At 44.4% G+C, this 26,861-nt stretch overlaps 1 protein-coding gene across 1 annotated transcript in view; it reads left to right on the forward strand.

Annotated features, from left to right (window-relative positions):
• LOC146178423 (uncharacterized) overlaps positions 1-26,861 on the forward strand; it is a 77,475-nt gene that overhangs the window by 47,583 nt on the left and 3,031 nt on the right. The window contains exons 8-20 of the mRNA XM_084579966.1: positions 1,001-1,206; positions 1,671-1,808; positions 5,881-5,975; positions 7,075-7,288; positions 8,691-8,877; positions 9,507-9,629; positions 11,044-11,138; positions 13,518-13,642; positions 15,924-16,192; positions 17,845-17,914; positions 18,148-18,864; positions 20,113-20,605; positions 26,551-26,602. Of these exons, the coding sequence (XP_084436092.1) occupies positions 1,001-1,206; positions 1,671-1,808; positions 5,881-5,975; positions 7,075-7,288; positions 8,691-8,877; positions 9,507-9,629; positions 11,044-11,138; positions 13,518-13,642; positions 15,924-16,192; positions 17,845-17,914; positions 18,148-18,864; positions 20,113-20,605; positions 26,551-26,602 (2,784 nt within the window). The remainder of the gene's footprint in view (positions 1-1,000; positions 1,207-1,670; positions 1,809-5,880; positions 5,976-7,074; positions 7,289-8,690; positions 8,878-9,506; positions 9,630-11,043; positions 11,139-13,517; positions 13,643-15,923; positions 16,193-17,844; positions 17,915-18,147; positions 18,865-20,112; positions 20,606-26,550; positions 26,603-26,861) is intronic.

The raw sequence follows: 26,861 nt of genomic DNA on the forward strand, positions 1-26,861 counted from the left end.
GTTATTTAGTGCCTTCTTGAGCAGTTCAATCCAACTAACCACCAAGTTTTTATCAGACAAGGTGGTCAACCCAATGTGCACCTTGCACAAATTAATAAATAACGATCAAATGAAACCAAGGTTTCAACGACACTGCTTTCGTTCATGTGTAACAAGCAAGTGGAATAATAAAAGAACGCCGAAATAAATACAACCCTGCTTCCGAAAAAGAAAACACAAGCCGGACCGAGGCGGCTCAGAAAACAATTACCGAATATTATTTTTTCGTTATTTGCGCCCTCTGAATGTGAAATCCTGGAATATCACCTGGCGATAACCGGCCTGCGCGTATTCCTCAGGAAGAAAAAATTAAGTGGAGCACGTGGCTTAGAAGATGAAGTTCAATATTTAAATCTTATATTGAATATTGGGACGAGCTCGTCAGGAGATATTCCCCAATGCTTTCCTACGTTTCGGAGGTTGTTGGCTCCATACGATGCAGCTGCGTGCAGATGTGATACGCAGTTTATTTTTTTCCATTGTTTAGTTTTTCAATCTGCCATTTTTGGTACAGTTTAGAACTACATTAAATTTTCTGCAATTCAAGTGACACAAAAACGCTTTCCATCATATGGGTTGGCCAGTGTTTTCCTATGCCCGTTTGTTTGTCCTAATGCACATTGACAGTGAAAATTTTCTTCGGTGTATGTTGGTTTGCGCTTTCATCTTGTCTACTGTCACTGAAACTGCTGTTATGCGCATTGAAGATATGAAAGATTCCATTAGCCATTGCTTTCGTGATGTTGGTTTCTGCATAGGGACCATGCTTGCAGCAAGCATTAAGTTCAACAGGTTTCACTGAGGCCTCATTTATTAGGTATGCTCTATGTGTAATTACGTAGGATATCGAAGTTATCAATACAACATGGCTACGGTGTATGCCCACAAATTAATTCATCTCATTTTAGATTCTCGAGCGCCACTTGTTTAACTGTGCGCGCTGCGACTGCTCCCCGTTCAGACGCTTGCCCCGAAGAGCTCCAGCAAACGGACAAGGGCGCTTTCCACTGGCAGCCCGTAGCTCATGGGTCGGTGGCCAAGGTCGAATGCCCGTACGGAGCGTACAACCCGGCCAGCGAGTACAAGTACGCACGCCGAAAGTGCCGTCTTCTCGCTAATGGACAGACTGGCTGGATGAAGGTCTCTGCCCAGCATTGTCGGTACAAGGCAAGCAGCAATACTCTCGTACTCTCACCATTCCTCTTTTCTCTGTCCAACACGACGTTTGCTTGCAATGTGATAGAGATAAAGACCTGCTGTGGTGGTGAGCACGCTGGTTTGGACCATAAGTAAGATGTGCGACCGGGAGAACAAGAGGTAGCGGCGCTTCACGGTGTGTTTGTGGACGCAGCCTTGTCGCTCGTCAGTGAATCAGCGCAGAAGATTGCCTGAGCCTGCGTGCGAAAACCGCGGGAAACGTGGTCAAAACGTCCAGCACCGGGATCTGTGAATGACAATATCACGGTGGCTAGTGTTAGTGAGAAAAAGGTGTAGTAACGGTCATCGCAGAGGTCTAGGAGTATATGATACAGGCACGGAAAGATCCTTTGCTCTCCGAAAAATTTTTCGACGTCTTTTTTGCAGACCAAATGACTCCCTAAATGCCCGCTGTAATACTGCGTTCACTGCAGAGCTTTCAAGCGGCCGAGAACATCACTTCCGAGCTTGAGTTCCTGACGCACGACCCGACGAGCATTCGGCCAGACCAGCTGCAGAGCATAGCCGAAAAGATCGAGCCTGTCGTCGATTACGCCATCAAGGATATCAAGGTGAGCGCAACGCTGCTCTGATCTGATAGCCCTATACAGGACATCAAGATGCTTTTGGTCAATGTCCGTATTGCGCAACGCCAATGTATCTACAGTGAAGTGCGCGATTATAAAAACAAATGGTGGAGCCACTTAACAGAGGGGCTAAGCGCGAAAACAAGGGGCAAAAGGAGGGAATTCGGATGAGCGCTCAAACACTATAGCAAGTCCTGTATTTCCTCCTTCGTCCCAAGTTTTCCCGCCATGACTTTTTTGTTGCAAGGTGCCATTATTGCCAAAAATATCTGCCAGAATGACCCAGCGGCTGTGGTATTTTTCCGCACTGAAAATCCCGCGAATGCTAAGCCAGCGTCCGCTGATGTACAAAAAAGATAGAGAGAGAGAGAGAGGGTATGACGCGATAGCATTCCATTAACACACACACTTCAAACACACTAAAGGTCTTTTTCACTGTTTATTTTGTAACTTTTTTATAATCTTGGGAGGTCTTTCTCATAACCTGCCGGGCGAGGACGCCACCAGACCTGCACGAAGCCGCTTCTTGAAACTTGATGCGCCCCAGTTCAGTGGAACGAGTTGAGTTCGATGACACACCGAGGCCAGTTAAGCTCCAACATTAAGGGTATGATGCGACACCCTTTCACACAAACGAACGGTGTTCTCTTTTGCATGTATTTTGTTTATTTTCAATTTTATTTTTAATTTTTATTTCTTTGCACATTGATACTTAAAATAATTAGCTCAATACTCAGCAGTAGCAAAAAAATATTGGTTTTCGATTCTGAGGCCTTTGAACGAATTATCATTTCTTTAGCAATTTCAAGTAAATGATTGATCAATTACCAGCACTCACTTTTTTAATTAGCATCATCAAGCATTGACTTTTTATTCTGAGCATCTTGACACTTTTGACCCTCTTTTTTTCTAACTTTTTATTTTTATTGATTTCAATTTTTACTGTTCAATTACGCAGTGTAAATATTTTTCATCGGCGTCATCAAACATTGCTTTTTAATTCTGAACCTTTCGACACCTTTGAACCCCCGTTTTCCTTTTTTTTTTATTTTTCGCTATATTTCAAAAATTATATTATAAATTATATACTCTAAATTATATTATTTAGCACGTACAGCATTGCTTTTTATTCTGAGAATTTTCACACCTATAAGCCTACTTTTTATTTTATTTTTCATTTCTTTCATTCATCAATTAATTACTTGTAGAAGAACGGCTGATTGGGCGAGTTGGTGAACCATGATGAACAGTAATATAAGTGCGCAGCAAAGACGGGACAAGGATGTTGCCTCAGTTGTCAGTTGTCAGTCTGCGCCGTGTTTGTCCACTTCTCCTCTTTGTCTCGTCTTTGCTGCGCACTTATATTACTGTTCATCATAATTAACTACTTCACTGACTCGACATCGCGTATCGCACACCAGTCAATCATCAGTCACTAGAAGTAAAAATTACCATAATACAGTTTTTTTTTTACGAAGCCTCCCATTATTTCCGACACGCTGTGCCGACGACTATTACTATTACTCAATGGCTTTTCGACCGAACGAGTTGTATAAGCTATCACTTAAAAGTGCGCCGCACATTAGCATACCTCAAGTCTCCTTAGGTTTCCTCAAATTGTCAGCAACGTCACATTTCAATTCCCGAGTTTCGTATCTGAAAAAAAAAAATGAGCATTACTCATCACTGAGTACTGTGGCACAATGTCCGGATTATAGCCATTCATACTACTCTTACTGGAATTTTTACTTATTCAGCGACATCAGACAATACCAACAAAGCACGGGGCAATCTCTTCACTGTGTATGGACAAGCTCTCAAGCTCTCTGCTCTTCTCTCCACAACTGAAAAAAATTGATAACGGTCATCCCATGATGCCAGTACTGTAACCTACAACCGTAAACCTCAGGCGCCTCTATATAGTCGACACGGCCTCTCCTTCAGCAAGTTGCCCCTATCCCACCTTCCCCACCTCACTCTCCATAATGTACAGTACTTGAAGTTTCAAGCGATGCGACCCCCATCAATTAAAAAGGAACCAAGCCGGCTTCGAAGCGCTGGAATTTGTAAATTAAATAGTTTTGGTTGGCGGTTTCTCTCGGTTTTGTGTAATGCGATAAAAGGGGGAACCGGAGAGCAAAACTCGGCCAGTTAATTTGCCGCATTATAGTTTGCTTTGTTATCAGCGAGACATGGCCTCTGCAGTTGACAGTCAGTACCATCGGCAATGCACTTCTAACACTGAAAATATGAACAATTGTTATTGTGAAAACGATCACACGGACACCGGAGTCAGGCGAGAGTTTTGTCAATCGTCGTTGTGCCTAACTCCTGACTGGCCATCCAGATCATGACGTCACAGTCAGCGTGCCCTGGTACGGGTAATTCATAGAGAACTTTTGCACGGTATCATCTATCTAATCAGGTTAAGACCGGCTTATAGAAACGCAAAAATATTAATTCGCCCGGTCAAGCCCAACGAAAAAAAATATTGTGGCTTGCATATCAGAGCTTGCACGAACCAAAAGGAAAAACCGTAGGAGTGGAGCGGATAGGAATCGACCCTAGGGAGTTCGTCTTGGGAGGTGAGTACTGAACGTCGTGGCTAACACTGCTTTTTTTTTCTTTATTACCGGTCAACAAAGTACATACAGGCATAAAACTCACTAGCCTACTTTTGGCTTAAGCGATGTATTAAAACTGTTTTCATTTTGATCAATCCGTCGATCACATCCATCCACCGCATGTTTTAAACATGGTATTTTTACACCAAAAATGTACTATAATCTCAAGACCCATTTACATACAGATTGCAACACACTCCCGCAGTGGAATAAATTTGTGGTCTCCATCAACTTTCATCATGTACTCACAAGCTTTAGTACGCCCTACTTGATTAAACTACGTTGATAACCTGCCATTATTTTACGATCTAAGCAAGAACGACAGATTGTGCAAGTTCGTAGGTTTCAATAGTAATAAAAAACAGGGCTGTCGACTGTAATCAACATCCCTCTCTCTCTTGCAACAAAGGCTGCACGAGCACAGCAAGGGGTCCTTCAACTACGTGTCCACTGCTGAACTATTTTTCAAACAAATAGTCCATAATTGGAAAGACCGCTCTCCCGTCTACTTTGAAAACCACAGGGAACGCTTCATTGGCTCGTAAGATTAGCGGAGAAATTCCGCACAATAACATAACTTCGAGTGCAAGCTGCAAACGGTGCACCGGAATTCGCAAACATTGCAGTGGACCAATCGACTGATGATAATGGTGATGATGTACTCACCTGATGGTGTACCTGTACTCACCTATGGGGCTGAAACATGGAGGCTAACCAAGAGAGTTCTACTTAAGTTGAGGACAACCCAGAGGGCTATGGAACGAAAAATGGTAGGGATAACATTAAGAGATAGGAAGCGTGCAGAGTGGGTCAGAGAAATTACTCAAGTTACCGACATACTAGTGGAAATTAAGAAGAAATGGGCATGGCCAGGACATGTAGTGCGAAGAGAGGATAATCGATGGTCGCTTAGGGTAACAAACTGGATTCCAAGGGAAAGAAAGCGTAGCAGGGGGCGGCAGAAAGTTAGGTGGGCAGATGAGGTTAAGAAGTTCGCAGGGGTCAAGTGGATGCAGCTAGCACAGAACCGGGTTAAGTGGAGAAATATGGGAGAGGCCTACGCTTTGCAGAGGGTATAGTCAGGCTGATGATGATGATGATGATGATGATGATGATGATGATGATGATGATGATGATGATGATGATGATGATGATGATGATGATTTCTGGCGGGCAGCCGCTGCGCAATGCTTCTTTTCCCTTCTCAGTGATGCAGCCATCATCCCAGGGGTCACGGGTGTGGCGCAACACCTTTATGCGTAGCGCGTCGGTCCGATTCGCTGAGGTCGCAGTAAATTCCCAACGCTGCAAATCGGTTGCGAGATGGATCATACAGCAAGGCCGATAGGCTCATTGTTAACAGACGTTTGTGTTCCGCTGCTTGATAGGGTTAGGGATCCTTAACAGTATGAGCCACGTCGTTTACTTTACAGATCGCGCAAGCAATGATCCATGTCATCAGCAACTTCCTGGCCCTCAATGACAGCGTCATTGAGCGAGGAGACCCGAATAGGATTGCCGTCGAAAAGTAAGCCCCTTCTCTTTACTGGCGGCCCTTTTCAGCACACCAAGCACACCTATTGTCATTGAAAGTGTCTAGGTGCTCGTAACTGCGTGGCGCTGGCTGAAGTAGAATATAGGGGAGGTTTAGGTTTCTGCATATTGTATATTTTATAACTGCGCGCTGCGGGTGAAGTTTGATCCTGGTTTGGTGGAACAGAACAACGGTACCCCATCACGAAGAAAGCATCAGCGCCGTGTCTCGTCCGTGCTTCTCTTCTCCTTGTGCCGTTGAGCCATTTCACTGACGAATAGGTCACACTAAATTTATATTGCTAACCACTTCAAGCCTGCACTTGTGGGCCCACCTGAGAAGCTTGCTGGAATTCCGATTGTATAGTATTCAGAACACAACTCACGCTTAAACTCAAAGGTCTAACAGCCACATCAGATATGTCAACTTGCTTATTCGGGTGCGTGAAATAATTACCGGGATTTGCGTTCAATCTTCAAGCTCTCTTTCTAGTCCGGCATTTTTCCTTTTGCGGCGAGAACTTTACACCGATTGTCCACTATTATAATGACTGGACTTCAGTGGCGAAAACTCAGCGCAGACATTGCCATTGTGCGTTGGCTTGTAAAAAGATAGCATGATACTGCAAGAACTGCAAGTGAGCAGCGAACTTTGCACGGAGAGAGCGGGTAGTGAATCGAGAAAGATCGAACGCCAGAAAGGCCGGCTAATTTACCTTATTTTTGCGCATACAGTCGCTGAGCATATACTGTCTTTAAAAGTGGCCCGTTAAACAAACGTAATATATAGGAAGGAATATAGAAGAATCATATCGGGATGCCATTGACAGTAAGTTATAATGATAGTTAACATTAGTTTAAACAAAATGCATATGTCTGACGTGAGCAGGACTGAAGGTCATCGGGAGAAGTTGTAATGCAACGTTTAACTGAACTCGATGGAATTTGGTGATAATGCGGGCTTTTGATCTGCTGCCCTTTAATGGTGTAGGAAGTGTGCTTTAACGAGACCGATCTACATTCTCTACAACTTTGCGAAACTACCTTCAAGCTCACTAAGAACTCATTTGATGGATGCTATTGGCGACACACAGGCTGGTTTCCATGGTGGAGAAGTTCACCTCCAAAGTGGTGCTGGGACCAGGCGCTCTCATAATTGAGAATGAAAATCTGGTGGTAAAGGCGGTGGCCTGGTCACCCAAGTTGCTGTCTCAAGGCCAAGACTTCCTGAGCTTCTCGCTTCGGTCAAACGGAGGCCACTACCTCCACGAGGACTTCTCTGGTGACGGCGACGAACAGGACGGAGATGTGAGTGCGATCGGTGAGCGGTTTGCGTACATCTGCACATCTCTGAAGCCAGCTTCGTAAAATTTGAAGCAGGCAGCAACGAGCAGTATCCAGTTTAGGACACGTGTTGAAAGGCTTCGCATCACAAGGCTACGAAGGCATATTAGGTTTGTAATGTCAAGTCAGATAAAAATAAAGGGGGCTGACGTCTTCGTGTCTTTGTGATATCGGAGAAACATTGTCACGAATTAAACCAAATTATCTGTGCTCACTTGGCGTTTGTTGAAGCTCAAAAATTGTTTCCTATTTTCGTAGCAGCCAATATTAGCAGATGGAAGGGGTGTACTTGTTCGAATCCTGTGCGGGAACCCCTATGATAGATTACCCGGGAACGAATAAATACTGTGCGAAAGAAAACAGCTCTGTTTGACTTTCTTCAGGTCCTCTTATTCATGCGCGTTTGTCGCTTCCAAACTACCAGCGTCTCTTGATCACTTTCTATGCCAAGCTACTCGTTTATATGTGCGGCTGTCTCAAACTAAGAAATACTTATAAATCATTGAGTCATCTATTTTTGTAGTTTTTCTTTTTTATATTACCAAATGCGGTAGCAATTCCGAAACCCGCAAGTAGGTTTAATTGCCTAAGTTTTCGGGAGTTTGTTCTATACGTCATCATCTTAACAGCGACCGTCAGATTTTTGCACTGACTAAAATATTAATAACGTGACAACCCTTGAGTTACACGGACCATAGTCTTTTGACTGAATAACAAAATTGTGCATCATGTATGCTTGCTTTATTTACTGATATGTTGGAACTAGAAAACTGCTTACACAAACTTCCTAATAACGTTTTCTTGAGGCGAGTACATATTTTTTGCGCCATGAGTTGCAAGCAGTGCGCTCATAGACGTGCACATTATTTGACATCCGTGTAGGTCATTGCGCTATAACATCTTCACCATCTCTCTTGTTTGTTTTCTCTTTTTTCTTCTCAGGAGCCGATAAGCAGGCAAATGTCAAGTCTCGCTTATTGAACTCGCCATCCTTCTTGGCATTAAACCTTTGTTGCTCCATCTCTGTAATGTGGCGTGGAGTTTTCTGCGAAGGCGTGAATGCTAGGACGGATTCATGGGTATCTTTTGCAGTGAAGGTACCATCTGAAACGCGTTTTCTTTTTCTGAATTTTCGTTTTGTAAAATTAGGATCCAGCGGAATTTTCGGAATAAGATTTATATCTGGAAGTCGCGAAGAAGAGTACCCGCCTCCCAATCTCTGTTTAGAAATCGAATTGTTTGAAAAAGACCGCACGAAATGTAGTACAACTCTCCAGACTTAAATATGGGGGGAAATTCCAGCAGCATTTTCATATGTACGTCGTCTCCTGTGACCGCTGTCCCTCTCTTCATGCCGCCTTCACAGAACATCATGATCACCATTCCATTCGAAGCATTATCGATGGCAATCAACAACTCACTCCTGGCAGCTGGCGAGCCCTACCGGCCCATCCACGAGGTGGAGAAAGGCCCGCGCATAGCATTCGTCTCGTACCGGAATGACAAGTTCTTCACACCAGCTCGCCGCAGCCTCACTTCACTGGTTAGCTCAGGTGAGCAGTATAGGTTACGTGCAGAGTTCACTAAAATCACTTGAGAAGCCACGCTTTAAATGATGTCTACCGTTTGTGGTAGGAATTTTAATGCGGTAGGTTGAGGGTAAAGTCTTAAGATTTATGATTAATTAAGGAATAATTACGTTCAGTTATGATGTAATCATCATCATCAGCCTGACTATGCCCACTGCAGGGCAAAGTGCCTCTCCCATATTAGTTATGATGTATTACGTGTAATCATGGGAATACTGGTTCATTATGGTGAATTGTTGATAACTGTTAGAGGAATGTCGCATATTAGATCATATTAGGTAGGTAAATGTGGAATAAGTTGGATTAGCGTTGATTACTATCGAATAAATAGGCATTAAGGCTTTCTCATACAGGTAAGCAGTCAAATGTTTCTGCAGCATTTCTTTCCCAACCGGACTGCTACTACCAACATCGCAACGCTGGTGTGCGCGTGGTATTTAAAGTGATATGGCTTGCGAGAAACATTGCTAAACCAACGAGCACGCTGTAGACGCCAGAATGTATTAAATTCAACCCCAGCTACTGCCGATCATGACATTTAATTTGCGTCGAATGACGTAAGCTCATTCGGTGTTCATTTCTTCTGATAATAGGCCAAGTCGTCCTATCGGCAAAGATTGGAGACAGCACTATAGAGAATCTCACCGATCCCTTGGTCTACTCCTACCCGACATACAGCGCTGAACGATACACCTGTGCTTTCTGGGACGACCAACGTGAGTACATGTGCAGCCAGATACCTGCTGTCAGCTTTTATATATTTTCATAATGCCTTAAAACAGAAATAAGACATTTTGAAAGAAGATATCGCGACTTTAAAATCTACGACGAGTTTTGTAAGCATAGCGCGAAAACGTAGGACTGATGTCAATTACATATATGAAAAACTCTGCGAATGTCTGGACTTCCCTTGTGTCATGCTTTTCCGCCTTGTGCTGATCAACGGAACTCCATTTGACGACCTATTACACAAACAATCTTGTTGAAACTGGCGTGTAGTGTTCAGCGTGCTCAGTTTAAAGTAAACTATAAGAGATTTCGCGGTCAAAGCCTCCGGATTGATTTCAACCGCGGGGAATGCAGTTACGTTCTTAGATATCGTGCAACAACCGGCCACTCCTGTTTTCCCCTCTGTCAAAACGCAGCCACAGCAGCAAGAGTTCGACCCTGCTGTATCGCACACATCAGCCGGGCACAATAACCGCCAAGATTGAGGACTTCCAGGCTTTGTGTTTTTGAATGTCATCACATGCAATTTTCACACCTTCGCAAGCACAACAAAGTAGGAGCAATTAAAAATGTTAATATAGGTCACTGATCTGCACTAACGTCCAAAGGCAACAATAATTTCAAGAAATAAAAAAATTATTGGAGCGCACTTAAGCCTTCTTAGGTGAAGTAGTTTCCAGGGACCATAGCAGCAGTGCGGAAGCATTTCTGTTACTGCTGCCGATTATGTTGCGGCATGTAAGTTTTTTTTTTTTTGTCCTGCCGATTATGTTATTGCCTGTTAGTTTCTTTATGCCTTTGCCATTTCTAAAGCGTTTTTCTTCATAAATCAAGGCTATTTCTACACTTATTTGCTGCTCCCTGGCGAGAGCCGCACAAGACTGTTGCGCTGTGGTGTTTTGTGTCAACCTTGCCGGATGGCGCCACCACGCAACTGTGTAACGGGAGATTCATTTTCATTCATTTCTTTTCAATTTTGCATGCGCATGTTTCTAAACCCATCCCTGGTCCTCTGAAACCTACACTCAAAAACAAATTTTTGATATATTTGATAATTTTTAATTGTCTTTCTCTTACTGCCGCATCTGACCTTTCCCTTTGCGCCCTCCAGCATCGTTGCGCTAGGCAGAATTACGAAATCGCTCCCATGAGGGTTTGTGCGCTCGGCTTGTGAACGGAAGGTGACCGGACTCCTGTCGGTGATACAAAATTTTTAAGTGTCAACTCGTCCGTACATGCTCTGTCCCCACCAATCATGAGCCATGAAATGCTGTCTCATTAAAAGCTTGCCATTTGTTGTTTATTTGAAAACGCCTTCTTTTTGTCTTAACCGCTGCACAGTTCACCACATGCACAATAAATTAGCCAGCACGCAAGTTTTACTGAGCCTTCTTTTTGCAGGAAATGAATGGTCCACTGCTGGCATTACGACCAACCAATCGGGGAATGTGACCGTATGCAGCTCGACGCACATGACTGCGTTCTCTCTGTTTCTGGTACGACCTCACATTCATAAGTGTGGATATATCGCTCCCGATTGGTTTTATTCACTACCACTCGTTAGCCCCAGAAGTATTAACGATAAGATTTAATACAGGAAGGTGTCGATACCAAATACGTCACAAGAAAGGTTTTCTGCAAGCGCTAAAGGACGTTCTAACGACATACTATTGACTAAATCAGAAAACAAAAGCTTGCCGGATGTTCAGCGACTCTGCCATCGGGCAGAATGGCTGGTGCGTCCAAAATCAAGCATGGCAATACTATACTTGTTTCAGCGTACCACAGCCTTGCAGCGGCGAATATCTGAACCTTTCAGTTTGTCTTCAGGCATGTTACATGTGCTTTGAAACACAGCGACAAGAATCTTGGTTGTGTTCACCTCACTTTCGTGTTCCTGTGTTTGTTTAGCATTTTACGTAAAAGTACAAAAACGATCGACAAGCCACTAAGCAAGGCGGAGCATGCAACTATGTAACCACTGCCAATTGTCGTTTCCAGTTTTAAATGCGTGTTTCTAAGTTGAGCTCACATTAAATTTCACTTCAAGGTGACACGAAGTACTTGTGTAAGATGACACGAGGACAGAGAAAGTGGTGAATTCTCAATTCTGAGGGAGGGTTGCTGAATCAAAAATGGTGCACCTATGGCAGCATTGATGCTGTAACCGCAAAGTCTTGCAAAAGAGTTCACGTTCCGGCCGGAATTCAGCTCAATACTGGGCTAAATGAACACTATTCCACATTTCACCTGGAATATTTATGGCCTTTAAAGCTCCCCACATCTGCAGTGACATGTGTCACGCACGCAAGGAAAGGTCACCAGGGGTAACGACGGTACACTAGCGATTCGGCCTCAGGTGACGTAAATTCGCAAGGTTATTGTGCCTGCTTTCTCCGCTGTCTTCGCCGAGTCTTCGAAATCGTGTCCCTAGCTATCGCTGTGTTTCTTATTGCTTGTTTCCAGATATGCCTCACTTTTTATTCATGATTGTTTTCAAACCCCCCCCCCCCCCCCCCCGCCTTCCATTTTGTTTTTTTGTTCTAGCTCTTAGGTTGAGCCACTTCGTGATCTGTTCTTGCGAAATGAGTAAAGAAATGCGCTACACCTGACCCTCTATATTAAATGTTATTTTAAATATTTTTTACCCTGCCGCCCAGCTGCAGCAGCTTTACCCTTAACACAATGCTGGCCACCTGAGAAGTCTCCTATATGCTGTTGTTCCGTCGACCTTTTTTTTCTGGAGCAACTACGATTACGCTGGTCTCACCATGGCGTGATGAGAGGACACAGTGCAAGCGGAACCAATTCATAAAGGTGTATAATCTGCGGTAAACCTTGGTGATCCCTGACAACGATGAGTCCAAGGCAGCTTATACAGTCTTCCACGCGTGTCTGTGAACCAGTATTAAAGAAAAACAAAGTTACACTTATTGCCCATTTTTGCATACATAACTGTGTAATTAACAGCTTGTTTCGCGAAACGCTGCTTTAGAATGCTGTATTCCCTATTTCAAAACAAAATAACAGTGCAACTATTTGGCATATCTACAGCCTTATTCTGCGGATAGGTGCACTGCCGCGAGCAACTATCAGCCAAACAGTACCAACACTACGCTAACCAAACTTTAGAGATAGAAACGCTGATATTTATCACGCAAGCAAACACAACCTTATTAAGGTGTTAAAATTGAACTGCAAATGACGCCTAAATCTTTTCTTATGCTATTTTAGAAGAAGGTGATTACCAAGGCTTAAGTAACTTATGCCCCTGAAAGGATGATTCATTGACCTAACGACTAATCTCTCACAACTAAGGAATCACATAATATGCGACCAGGTTTTAATGAAATGATGAAACAAACGTAGCCTGAAATGTACTTGGTGCTATATTTTGAAAAATATTTTTAAAAAGGTCAACAACAGGGCTTAAACAATTTTGTCCCCTTAAACATTATTTCAGTGACCTATCAGAAGATCCTCGTCGACAAAAAGGTCCCTTCAAATGCAAATGTTGGCATCTCACATCACTTGCAAAATTACAAAAACACATTGTAATGGATTTGAGCATGATTTTAGAAACTGTAAACCTTCGTGGCAACAAAGTCACTGTGTATCGGGACATTGACCCAAATATCTGCTTAACATTTGAAAACGTAAAGTGCTAGTTCTATCTGCTACGCCTCGGCCAGAGTACCTAATATACCTGGCAGAGCACATGGTTTCAGCTTAGTGTACAGAGCTCATGGCAGTGAAGAGTAGAGAAACTGTGCGTAAAAGTGAACGCTGACTGTCCAGAATCTCGATATTTAATTTCCGAACTGCATTTTGCCAAGCTCTTATATTAGGACGTTTTCATTCTTTTTTTCCGTTAGGGTCCAGCTCCAGGAATTTCTTCGGCCCCTCACCACTTCCGGATCTTTTCACTCATGTCATACATCGGATGCCTTGTGTCAGTCGTCGGTCTGTTCTTCACCATACTGACCTATGCTCTTTACAGGTTAGTCTGTCCTATGATTATTGCAATTTATCTTACTTTTATCACAGCGATGCTGTATGTATGTCTGCCTTCTTTTGTGTCCGTCAAAGATTATCGTGGCCTGCAGCAACTCTTACCTTCCGTTTCCAGCTATTTAAAGCTGCAGAATGCGCCAAGAATCTAAAAATCAATTGGTTCCAGAAACGTGAAAATGAACGCTTGAATTATTGGCAATATTATCTAAGTGAAACATTAAACGCAAACAAACGTAATTGCAGGTGAAGTCCTTTACCGTCCCTGCTCCGACAAAACAGTGTTGAAGTAAGAGACGTCTGCAGTCGAGCTGGTCAGGCTACGAGTGAATGGAAAAACAGAGGAATGCGAAATCTTTAGTTGGCACCCAGCTTCTCTAATCCAGCCTTAAAAAGATGAGCATTTGACCAGAAACGAAGACGTAATATATAACTACGTACGAAACTATTAATCAAATAAGAACAAATCAACTAAATTATAACTAAAAGATTAGTCATTGCATTACAAGTTGCATTATTAAAAGAAAACTGGACCTCAGACATCGCACGCGGCAGCCTAACATAGAACACAACACAGCAGCAGAAAACAATGATTTTCCAGCGCTGTCGCATCACCGACGGTTGATTGTTATTTCTGAGTCTTTAATTCCCAACCGATGTACACTTTGCAACCTTAGACAAGAAAAATACTTTTGCGCCTATTTCCGAATTTATAAAAGTGGATTCTGCAAAATATTTTAGTTTACATTGGTCTCATGACTGTTCGGTACGTAGCACATGTGTATACCTAAGCAATTAATGCGGTTGAAAATTTTCTCGGTCAAGCACGAGTAGCTTACGAGTCATTGTTTTCAAGCAAACTCCGGGAGATTTTTTTCTTCTCTCCAGCTCACGCAATAAGTATTGCAAACCGTCGGACTACTCAAGGTCAGAATTCGTGTCTTGGGATTGTCAATGCTCGATGCGTGGAATATTCAGCTTTAATCTCAAGTTGTGGCTATTCAATATCAAGGGGAATTAGCGAAACATAGCTTATTATGAGCAGGCTTACTAGTGTAACCACGGATGTCTGAGCTGTTTTAAGAAAACAAATGAACTTCCACAAAAGCGTTAGGTGCTTCAAACGGATTGGAAAATTGAACTCTTGGTGTCGTGTGCCGTGACTATTCCGGAACTACTTGACCTTTGGCGAACATACTTATGCTAATAGTAACATGGTATGCAAGCACGAAGAACAAGCCAACTTTATTTCTAGTGCCTACGAAATTCTTGTATAACATAAACGTGCACAGCTAAATAGCCCCTGAAATGCTACTTGGGGTAAAATTCTAATACAAGCGAATCATAAAGGTGGCCTTTGTGAGCATTCAATTCATATTTGAAAGCTCTATGCGGAGCCAATAATTTGCAAATTTGCAAAGAATTGGTCCTGGCGACCACTCACACCCGATTTGGGCGACACATAACCGCGCGCAGGCCTCCCCACTGAGGTCAGTGGGGCTGCTGGGCGCCCACACTGATTGGACGCTTCCAGATTAGGCGAGCTGGACGACGAGGTATGTTATTTGGGATACCTATTGTATGAAGCAGCTCAACTTACTGACTTGTTGAGCGAAGGCAGCACGGAAGAGCCCTTGCCTGCCAAGAATGCGAGGATGAAAGGGAATCCCGACGAACGGAATAAGAAATGTTTACATGTCGTGCAGAGCCCGGTAGTTAATGTATTACCAGCATATAATTTCCACCGAAATAGCATGCAAGAAGACGAGTATGAACAGCATACAAAGAAACCCGGCACGGACTGGGGAAGAGTCATAGCAATCAGCAAAAATGAATGGCAAGCCTTCCTGAAATATCTATACATGCGATTGAGACTTAGCCCTCAAAAACTTTAGAGGCTTTCTCTTGGGGATTCGTGTCACACTGCACAATTCATAAACAAAGCTGATGACATGTAAATATCTGCGAAACGTACATGTCATACGGTAGCTTCATGATTCGAAAGCCACTTCCTTAGTCTGTCCTCGCTAACTCACTCTCTCGCAATGAAATTCCTCAAAACTTTGTCGGCATTGCAAACTGTGGATGCTCTTAAGGGGTGCAGAAATGCTGGTCGCATAGAGAGCACTGATCCTGCATCGATTACGAGAGTGAAAGCGGTATTTCACAACGCCCGCATAATCTAATCTTAAGCTGCAAGTTTCTCTTTCGCTCCAGCTAACTTGCAATTAGTCTCATTAACCTGTTGCATCGATGCCACCGTCGCTCAGGTCATTGAACAAGGACCGGTCGGGCAAGATCCTGCTCAACCTGTGTTCGGCCATGCTGCTGCTGAACGCTGCCTTCGTGGTGGGCTGTCTACACGAACGCTTCCGCAAACTGGACGTGTGTCTAGGCTCAGCTGTGGCCACCCATTACTTCCTGCTGGCCTGCCTCGCCTGGATGGGAGTCGAGGCCACGAATATGTATCAGATGCTCGTGCATGGGTTGCCCTCTGCCGAGACGTGCTTCATGCTCAAGCGCCTTCTCATTGGCTGGGGTAAGAGTGCCGCTGACGTTAAACGTTGGCTATTGCTCAGCTGAATTTTCAATGGCGTCGGAGAGTGATTCCTTCTAATAGATATTTAGCCAGTCGAAAAAAATCTACAGAATTTTTTGTTGTTGTCATAACAGAGCCTTTGTGCGGCGTTTGACAGTGAATCTGTTGTGACAACAGAACTCTCTGTAGTACCGTCAAAATTTTATGTACTCAGGACAGAAACATGCAGCCGAACTATATACTACAAAGAAATACTACACAAAAACTACAGAACTGCAAAAAATACTACAGTATTCTGCTGAGTGGTTCATCGCGTACAAAAAAAAAATACAACAGAAAAGTCTGAAATTAAGACACAACTACGGATTATTTTATCGTATTTTTTCCGACTATGTAGTGCAGTCCGTATATGGCTTCGCAGTAGCTACGCATTTATTTGATTCAGTTTTATTACAAGGAGTGATATTATGAAGACTTACCCGACTACTTAAGTGTATTTACTATCAACATTGCGTGGAATCACGGTGAATCCATGTACGCGTCGTCGCGTTACCCGAGCACGTGAACATGCGCCAGTTGTGACCGTTGCGGTATAGCCAAGGTTGCCGCAAAGTATGCAGGTGTAACACTTTGCTGTTCGTCTCAACCATCGGCGAAAAACTAGAGACTGCGTGGTGAAGCTTTCGATGAGTCTATCGCGTTATCCAACGGCGTCTAAACACTCGGCGCTTTTAGTGCGCCAAATCAACGGCGACTTTTTTGACCTCAATACTGGCTTAAAAACAGCTAAGCAAGTTTTCTGCAGCAAAACGAGATTAGCTTCAACGGTCCTTGCGGCCCAAAGGCCGACAAGGCAGTTATTTCATCGCTTTAGCAGCTATTATGGCGCAGTATACTTGGGGAACCTATCTACGCTGCATTGAAATGTTAGCCAGCACCAGACTACTGGTGAATATAAAGCCTCGAATTCGTAACTTTAAATCACAGCTCTGCACGTCAGCGCCAAAATTTTGCATGAAACAGGCACTTTTATGTCTCTTTCATGCCGGTTTCATAACGACTTCAAACCCGCCACAGTGGATAAGTGGTAAGCGCGCCCTAGTGCTGGTTCTAAGTAAGCGGGTTTCATCCCTGCCGCGGCAGCAGCATTTCGAAGGAGGCATACCGCCAGACGTCCCTTTACTGTATGACGTCACTGCAAAGAGACAAGCCTCAAGCGGTGAAAATTAATTAATTCAAATCCTACCATTACGGTGCTCCTTATATCCAGTCTCCTTTGTTCGTTAACCCCCCCCCCCCCTTATTGCATTCCGTACCACACCATAACATATCATTACATTGAATACTTTACCATATCATAGCGACCTCTACAGACACATGCATTATGTCTGCACTACTGCAGCTACGTATTTCTCGATCATTTCAAGTTCATCAAGGAAAATACAAATGCCATCACGAAATGGGAAAAGCCTGCAGAACAGGCTTGCTCTTCACTCGTGGAGAAAATTTGGTATGACAGCAGTATAGTCAAAGTTTCATTTTTCTTTAAACGGCGGAGAATTTCCGGACGAACAGAAAGTTTTTACGACTTTGGACCGACTTTCTTTTCAAAGGCTGCAGTGTCTTTCATCAGTATATTTTTTTATTTCCAGGTATCCCAGCTGTCGCTGTTGGAACTTGCATAGTTATAGACCCGGAGCCTTATAGGAATCAAAATGGCCAGTAAGTATCCTTGCAGAATAAATATCTGTTCATCTTTGTCAAGCGAGAAGTATTCACCTAAAACAAGTTGTTTTAACTTGTAGTAACCTTTCTCTACTCAATAAATACACACTGGTTGAACTGCTGTTATTCCGAATACATTAAACCTTCATTTCTCGTTCTTTTTAATCGCGTCAAAAGCTAGCGTAAATGTTAATAAGCGCACCTTTTCGGGGTCTTCTTGTTTTTTTCAGCTGCATCTTGTCTTCTCGAAACCCAGTCATCTACTACGTTGCTTTTATGGGCGTCTCCTGCTTCATCCTTTTCGTAAACCTGCTCGTCTTCATCGTGGTGATGCGAGTCTTGCTCAAGCCACACATTGGAGGTGCTATGAAGAGCGTCAACCAAACATCCCCGTCCAAGTCTGACATAGCAAGCCGCCCTGCGGTTACCGCGGCCCAAGTTCGCGGCGCATTCGTCGTTATGATTTTGCTTGGAGTGACGTGGATATTCGGCGTGTACGCCGTAGACAAAACCAGTGTCGTGTTTCAGTACGTCTTCTGCGTGTGCAACTCAATGCAGGGGCTTCTTATTTTCGTGGTGCGAGTCTTACAGCATCCTGAAGCACGCGCCGCCTGGGCTCAGCTCGTCACCACGGGAACTTTCAAGAAGCACCACGGAAGTGCAGAGCAGACAGGGTCCTGGTGCGCAAAATCCAACCCAAAGCAGAACAGTCACTCGTCCATGGTGCGCGTCACGTCTACCAACACTGACAGCACGAGCACCGTTGTCTTCAACAGCAGCATCTGGAACAAGGGAAGAGGTGGCAGTACCGGCGATCCGGATGACGCCAAACGCTGCCGCACTAAACTGTCCCGTTTCTCAGGAGTCGGCAGCATGCTGAAGAATTGCAATCTGCGAAAAGACGACAAGAAAAACAATGCTGGCGAACAATTCAGGAAGGAAAAATCATCAAAGCTGGTAATGTGGTTACGCATACATTTTTCAAGATAAAGCACAATCGACTGTCAATATTTCAGCGGTTAAGTGTGCATGATAAACTATAACAGAGTTTGTTCAACTTTCATTAGCTTTAGTTAAATTTTCATATTCACCAGGCTACCTAATTTGTTCCTATTGCACCTGATAAAAGTTGCGCTATAGGACATAAAAAGGCCGTAAACGTATCGCGATCTAACGCGGTAAAATGAGTTTATTATAGTTTTCTGCCCGTGATTTAAATAAATCCGTCTATTTCCTAGATTCTGTCGGCATCCGTTATTTAGCGCAGATGGCGTCCAAAGCACGCCCATAGCACACAGTCCAGGAAAGCAGTTCAATGGACTTAACTACATTAGAGGATATTTTGAGGCGTGCTCTCCTTTTAACGCTAGTATCAGCTTTAGGGTGCACACACAACATTAAACGAAACCTGAAAGGTTTTGATCCGTACACTGTTGACTGTTAAGAACATTATGGTCAACCACTGCTTTAAATTTCAACATTTGTACAATTTTAGTTACACCAATACAGTAAAAATATTGTGGAAATTTAAGTTATGAATTGTACAACGTTTGCACAATTTTGATGCGTCACTTTGTGAGAGACCAGATGATTATTACTTGCCGGCTTGTTTCATAGGGCCCTGAAAGCGCAACGGAGCAAGGGAACGACAGGAAAAAAAAAGTTTCTTAGCACACCCTAGCAGTAGTAAAGGGTTGACCTACCGTGCAATTTTAATGCTCACCTTCTTGTGGGGAGATGGGACTTTTTTCACGCATCATGCTTTAAGAGCGCTACTTCCCCATGCTTGCTATACCCTTCAGAACCTGTGCTCGCAAAATTTCTGTGACCCGCGCTTCATTTCGTGATTGTTCTTCAAACCCTTAAGACGGCAAGATGAGTCCATTAAAACTTCAGGGTAGCTACCCCGGACGCTCACTCTCTCGGCTGATAGCAGGCACTGTAGATGTTCCGTTGATAGAGAGCACCGCAAAGAAGTTTATCCACCACTAGCGTGTTCCGTTTTATTTTTGGGGCACCTGTATTTTACATCATTGTCCACTGCACCCAAATAATTATTTAGTTATTTTTCATTAGACACTTTCTGTATTTGAAGTGCGAAACGCAGGGTCCCAACATTTTCACAGCTTTGAACTGACACTGCTTCACATTCTGCGTACACGTTATCCAATATGTGGCGTTTATATCTATTCTACACAGGTTATCGCCGAAGGACAGGAAGCAAAAGAAAACCACAAGGAGTTCTACTCCTCTCAAGACCAAGTCTCAGCTCTCGTTCCCGACCTCTACGCTGGCCAAGAAGAACAGATCGTGAAGAGCCCCAGCCTTGACCCCTCTGACCCTCTCAAATACATCGGCGACGAGCCACGAAGTTCGGCCATGCTCAGCTTTGCTAACGACAACAAAGCGCACGTCCTTTTCGCCTACACCGGTGGGAACACAGCTCCCATAAGAATCAACGGCATCGTTCACTCTTCCCTAGACCAGCCAAACGTCGAGTCATTTAGCACGTTCCGGAGACACTCGCCAGTGCCCAGCATTCCCAAGGTTCCAGAGCTACCACAGTCGTGGAACACTTTGGCTACCACAGCGATGGAATCACAGAACGTAGCCATTTTAGAGCACGGGCCGAACCGAAGCAGCACATTGACAGCGGCCACGGAAGACACGTCATTCTTGACGGCGAATGTAGGTAGTACAACTATGGGGCATTGATGAATACGATATCACAAGACACGAATGATCACCAGCTCAAAGACAGAGTGCCTCTTAGGGTTCATGGTTCCCCTTCAGAGAAGTACGGCCCTGTGTCTGCGATTGTGGAAAAGGAGTAATCCCGGTTACAGCTCAGCACTTTGCTAGAAACAGTGACCAACTCCTGACCGCTCACTGGAAAACGCTCCAAGAGTGCGTGGAATGACGTGTTCATCTATCGTGGTGGCGTGCTCTTGACGAGCTGTCACTTTCCTGAAAACCGTGATCTCAATGTGATGAAGATGAATGACAGGCAAACGGTGATGAACGACTGAGTGTAATGGTTTCGCGCTGTCATCTCGAACCTGACAAAGAAGGCAGACTAAAATACGGTGCTGCACGTTTCGAACTCAGTACTGTGTGACTGCGCGCTGCACACGTCACTAGTTCCTGGTCGCTGTAAACTGATATCTGTGTTTCGATTCGCGCTGCTTGCGAGACAAATCAACCTGAAGGCAGTTGTACCTGAATGTGGCTGCCTTTGTTTAAATTCCTTTTGTTTTCTACACCTCCCCGCAAACAGTTGGCTCGTGTGTGGTGACACCACAGTTTGTTATGAGCGGATTGAGCGTAAGAACTTAATTATGTATTCTTGAGTGAAATAAATACTGTGGAATGAAATCAATTGCAAGATTCTCGAAATGCGATGCAGGGAGCTCGGTGGTGTGGTGCTTCGCTTCAGACGTTGGAAAGAGGCGCAACTTTCCACGTAATGCTTTGTTGTCGTGTGCAACTTCAGCCAATAAAAACTTTTTCAGATTCTCTCAAGAGTGCGGGCAAAGCCAAGATGACCTGAGATGATGTCATGTAAGCACGTAGGATGGTCCCACAAAGAGAAGCAGGGACGACAAGCAGCATACGGGTGCCATCAGCGGAATAGCTCTTTTTGAAGAGAAGTTCATCTCAAATAACGAAGCGTAGGTGTGGAGTTGCGCGCCATATCAAACAACGCTATCAGAGCGGGGTCTTGGCATTGCTATTGCTGGAACTTTATGTAATCTGGCAATGTTTCGGCCACAGGCGCGAGGCAGTCACCTAGAGTATCTTATCTGGCTGCCGTGCAAAGAAGAAAAAATCGGGACAGCCGGCGTCAGAATGGCGGCGACTGCTCTCATTGGACAGAGAAATATCGTCTTCTTTTAGACGCAATGTCTAGCGAGCTAGTCTACCTGAAGGTTCGCTAAGGCCAAGCCAACACAGAGAGTGGCGGTCAGTAATTACGCTGAAGTGGGGGCCATACAGATAGGGTCGGAAATTGTTAGTAGCAGACGATGGCGACACATTCCACTTCTGTTAATGTGCAGTTGCATTCGGCTTTCGTTAAAGTGTGGCTTACGTAAACGATAACATGTTGGGGGTCGTTTTAGAGCTAGAAGAGCATCTCGCCGGCGGCTAGCATCGGTGATAGCAGCGGGATTGAAATGACGTAAAACAGGACCCGAGGTGAACGGAAATTTCAGTTGTCGAAAGGATGAATCGATACCGGGGATCAAACAAACGGATCGTCTTTTTGCGGACGGGAAGTGAGCGAATGAGTGATTTGGGCCAATCTGTAGATTAAACAGCGGAAATATGAACTTAAGCACAGCAAGCTTCTTCAACGTTTTAAGTTTTGAGGTTTTGGAAAGTCGCGCACAGAAGTAATCTTTTCGGCGTCGGGCCGAATGATCTACTAAAAACCTCAGCACCAAGGTCTACCCTCACCGAAGCGATATTTTGAGCTTAAAATTAGTCCGTCGTTTCGAACACACTTCATCACAAGACTAAGCCGCTCATTATGCTCCCGAAATGTCTTTCCATAATTGATTGCGTCATCTAGGATGTGTAATCTTCTACTTTAACCAAACAGGATATTGTGTCCATAAATTGTTCGAACGTCACTGGTGGATTGCACAGCCCTAAGGACACTACATTAAATTCATAAAGTCAATCAGATGTTACAAAGGCCGTCTTTTCTCTGTCTGACAGATGCATCAAGATCAGGCAATAGCTACACCGCAGGTCTACAGATGATGAATAAGTAGCGGATTGAAGACAGTCTACGACATCGTCGATACGCGGATGTGGGTAAACGTCCTTTTTTGTAACAACATTTAACCGACTATAACCAATAAAATCTGCGTGAGTTGCCCTCCTTCACCAAGATGACGGGGGCAGCCCAACAATTTGAAGACTCCCATCGAACATTTTTCTTCAACATGTACTGGACCTGGTCGTCGATTACCCTAGCCTTGGCTGACGATACTCGGTGGGTGTCTGTCTCTCATCACAGTCGCGTCATCAGTGTTGATCTTACGTAACATGCGTGAATGTGGCGGCACAGAAAAAAAACGGCTTTTTGACCAGAATCGAACACATCGTAATGTGCCAGGACTTCAAATCAGTCTTGCTGGTCGGACGAGGAAAGGTATTTGTTTATAATTCGGTTTATATTTGTGTTGTAGTCAAGATCCACCCTCAGGTGAGGATTAGGGGACTCAGACCGAATGGTAAGTACGTCATAGTCGTCATAGGTACCCAACTTGAGGTCGTATGGTAAACAAACAGGTTCTGACGATATGTTAACAGTGTACACGTGGGCCCAACGTTATCGCTTAATGACATTTCACCGGGAGCGAGCGAGGCTTCCAATATTTCTCTTTAGAGTTGTTCAGCCCAGTCAAACCGGTTTCTCACGACCCTTGGAGAAACCGGTTTGACTGGGCTGAGAACCAGGTGTGGGGGGAGAATCCGCAGCTTTTTCCTGTGTTATGAGCACAGCCCAGTCTCCAATATGGCAGCGCCCTTTGGCCAATCTTGAAAAGGCCTGCTCAGGCAGGCTAGTTGCCGAACGAAAACGTTTGTCCCATAGAGTTCTCTCACTCTCTCTCTCGTGATTCCCTTTCCGAGCGCTTTCACACTGTAGGAATTTTGAATTAACTTCCGGGTAAAGCTGTGATTTGCTTTAAACTTACTATATAGCTCCTAGCAGGTACTTAAACATTTAATCATTATACAGCCACTTACGCCACGCTTTATCGTGTTCTCGTTTTGCTCGCGGCGTATTAGCACGTGCGCAATGTACTGCTATGCACAGAGAGCTGAAAGCCTGCGATTGGGAGGAACTTCGAGCTGGTTTTGTTCCAAGCGGTAAGCCAAGAATGATGAGAGACGATTATTTGATGCTTTCTTGATCTTTGAAGAGCCGAACATTGAAGGCACTGCCAAATAGATGCAATAGAAACATTGCGTTCCGGAGGAAGAGCGCTTTGGGTACATTTCTATTCTGAAAAGAAAAAGAAAGAAAATTAGAGGTGACTATTTTTGTGCGATAGTTGGCTAGCGAAGTTGCCAGCGCGCAAGGAAGCAGAGATGGTCGTCAAAGTAAAATAAAGAAAAGCACTAGAGCAAAAGATGAATGCGCAAACAGATCTGGCTAGACCTGTATCTGACGAGCCTTTCTATGTATTTTCACTACAAAATGCGCCTCTAAGTGACAAGAAATATCGGTCGCCAAGCGAGGCAGTGAGGAACATTACCATGTCTTCTTCTCCTGAGTCAAGCTCACAGCTGTAAAGAGATAACCAAATCTACCAAATAATTTTTGGAAGGGGCAGGGTGTGCTTGAGAGGGATGGGGAATAAAAGATGAACAGAAAAGAGGACATGCTTTTATATCATTTTTTTAAGCACGTCATGCCAACGGAATGGCCACAAAAAAAAGAATACTATCAGGCACACTCACTGACGGTACTCTCAGATGTAACCACGCAAAAAGAAAAAGGTAAAATGGAAGCATTGGTCGCGGTCGCTAAGCAGCGTTAACGGTTTAGGGAACGAGGTTTCGATAGATTTGGACAGAAGGGGGTGGCCACAGGTCCGTCCTCACGATAGGGAACAGGAACACTGGCGGGGGCGCACGGCGACCACAACAACCACTTGGTAAATGTAGACCACAGACGTTTGTGATGATTCTACCATGACACATGCGTCTAAACCTGCAATGTCAATAAATAAAACAAAACACGAGGAAATGAAAACAAACACCAAGATAACTTCTTAACAAAATACCCGGGACTTTATTTGTAAGCCCCCTGGAGGTGGGAGGTTTTAGAGAGACTTGCTGCTACTAATCCAGGAAAGATTTGTTTTCATCCGAGCACGGTTTATTCAGCCATGAACATTTACTTGGGCTGCGCAAAGACCGTTGAATCGGCTCCGCAATTTTACTCTCGGTCAGACGCCCACTGCATAGACGAGTGTGTGGCTTTCGAAAGCTTCTCGAAGACGCAGAACACAATCTGGGAACACGGTGTGGTGTACGCGCACTGTTTTTGTGCACGAAGTTTACTAAGACATTATCCTTGCGCGCATTTCCAAGAGCCTAGAAGATATGCTATCAATACATGTGATGATTGTGTAGACGTTCGTCGAGTCGATGTTTGAGGACTCCTAGCCCACAGCCCCTTGCCCGCCCCAGCCTCACTTTCGCCTGACATGGCCGGCCATGCCAATGTTACTAGACTGACCACGCTTTGACTGCCAGTGTTGCCAGACTAAATAGCACCTGTTGCCAGACCAGGCACAGTACAATCCGCTGCTAATCAGTGTAGCCAGACAACCTCTCTTTCTTTTCTCCATTCTTTCTTTTTTTTTAATCTCTTCTTCATTCTCAACCCAGTGCTCTGCCCGCCACTTTCTCCAGCGAAGACTCCCACCAGCGAGTGTCGCCTCGGGGTACATGTCGCCAGCGTACACGCTTGCAGTGTTCAAATGCTCCAGCAGTGAGCGCTCGTGTGCTTTGTCCCAGCGTGCCTACCGCAAATACACGTGTGATATTTCGACCCGACGTTTTCCTGGTCATTTATGTCGAATACAGTGCTTATGCGCTTGACCATGTAGTTCAGCGTGGCCTCCTGTCCCAAATCAAAAGTTGCAGCTATTTCGACCGTCAAATAAACGCGTTCCTTCGTCTGCCAAGCGTATTTCACCTTAAAAAGAAACGAAACGAACAGCTGGTAAGTCTGCCGTAATATGTTACGCAAAGTGTCATTGGGCTTCAACTATTTTGGAATTAGAACAAATGGGGTACCAGCATACATAGAAAGACACGTACACATGCGCACTTGTTTCGATTTCAACGCGCAGCAGCTGGCGAGATAACTAGCGATTTTATTGCACCGGAATCTTTCCATCTCAAACTTCCCAGGTTTGACGCATCAATCATCTCAGGTTTCTGTAAAAAAATTCATGACTGTGAGTATAGAGAACAGTCTTAGGAGTATCTACCTAACTTCTTCGGTGGACACAAACACCTACAATTAGCGGCAAACACTTGCAGGTGCATCGTGATAAAACCTGGTCAATGAAGAAACACCCCTTATTGGCAGTACAATGGCGCAGCCGTCTTTTTATTTCTGAGTTAATGCGTAGGTCCTGTTCTTAATTCCTTGCCGCTTTAAACTCAGAGCGGTACCAATGTTCGCATTTGATGAACTGCGACTAAAGCAATGACAGTTTCCAGTGCGTATTGTTGCTATGAGTAGACAGACTGACGTAAGTTGCGAACCATCCGTGATGGCAGCATATGTAATTGATTGTCGACCACTTCACGGCATACCCATTATTTGAGAAATTGAGAGCGTCTGTTTCCTGTCCAATTAAATGAATGCATTGTTTGCAATCAACTTCCTACAGATGAACGATAAATTGCTTTTACTGAACTTTATGGAGCATACAGCCATAATCCATAGACGGTTTGCAAAACTCTAGATGCCAGCTTCTCTGCATAGGAAAAACCCATTCACCATGGCGGCCATGCCTTTTTTGGGGCAAAACTTGGGTGCAGTGCAGGAGACGTCTATTGTGGCAATTGATAATAGACGCCTCAATTTCCTGCAGGCCTCTCTCTGCCTTGTGTTGCTGTCAACTCTGGGAAGCCAGTTCCTCATAGGTGCCAGTCTCACCCCCTTTGAACCGCTCCACCTCTCCCGGCTTTGAAGGAATGCTGCTCGCCGGATTTGCGCATGACATGAGACTTGCTATAGAAGTACTTTGCACTGCACACAACTTCCGTCCCAACGACGGGCCGAGCCGCCATGGTAAAGTGGTTTTTGCTAAGGCACCAGTATCTCGAGGAAAAAATATATATATATTTGTCACTGGTGGGTCTGGTGGGTCACAACTTGCGAAATCAACATCGTTGCCTCTCT

The sequence above is a fragment of the Amblyomma maculatum genome, chromosome 9 (genome assembly GCF_055883805.1).
Source record: "Amblyomma maculatum isolate TAMU_Amacu chromosome 9, ASM5588380v1, whole genome shotgun sequence".
NCBI classification, from domain to species: Eukaryota; Metazoa; Arthropoda; class Arachnida; order Ixodida; family Ixodidae; genus Amblyomma; species Amblyomma maculatum.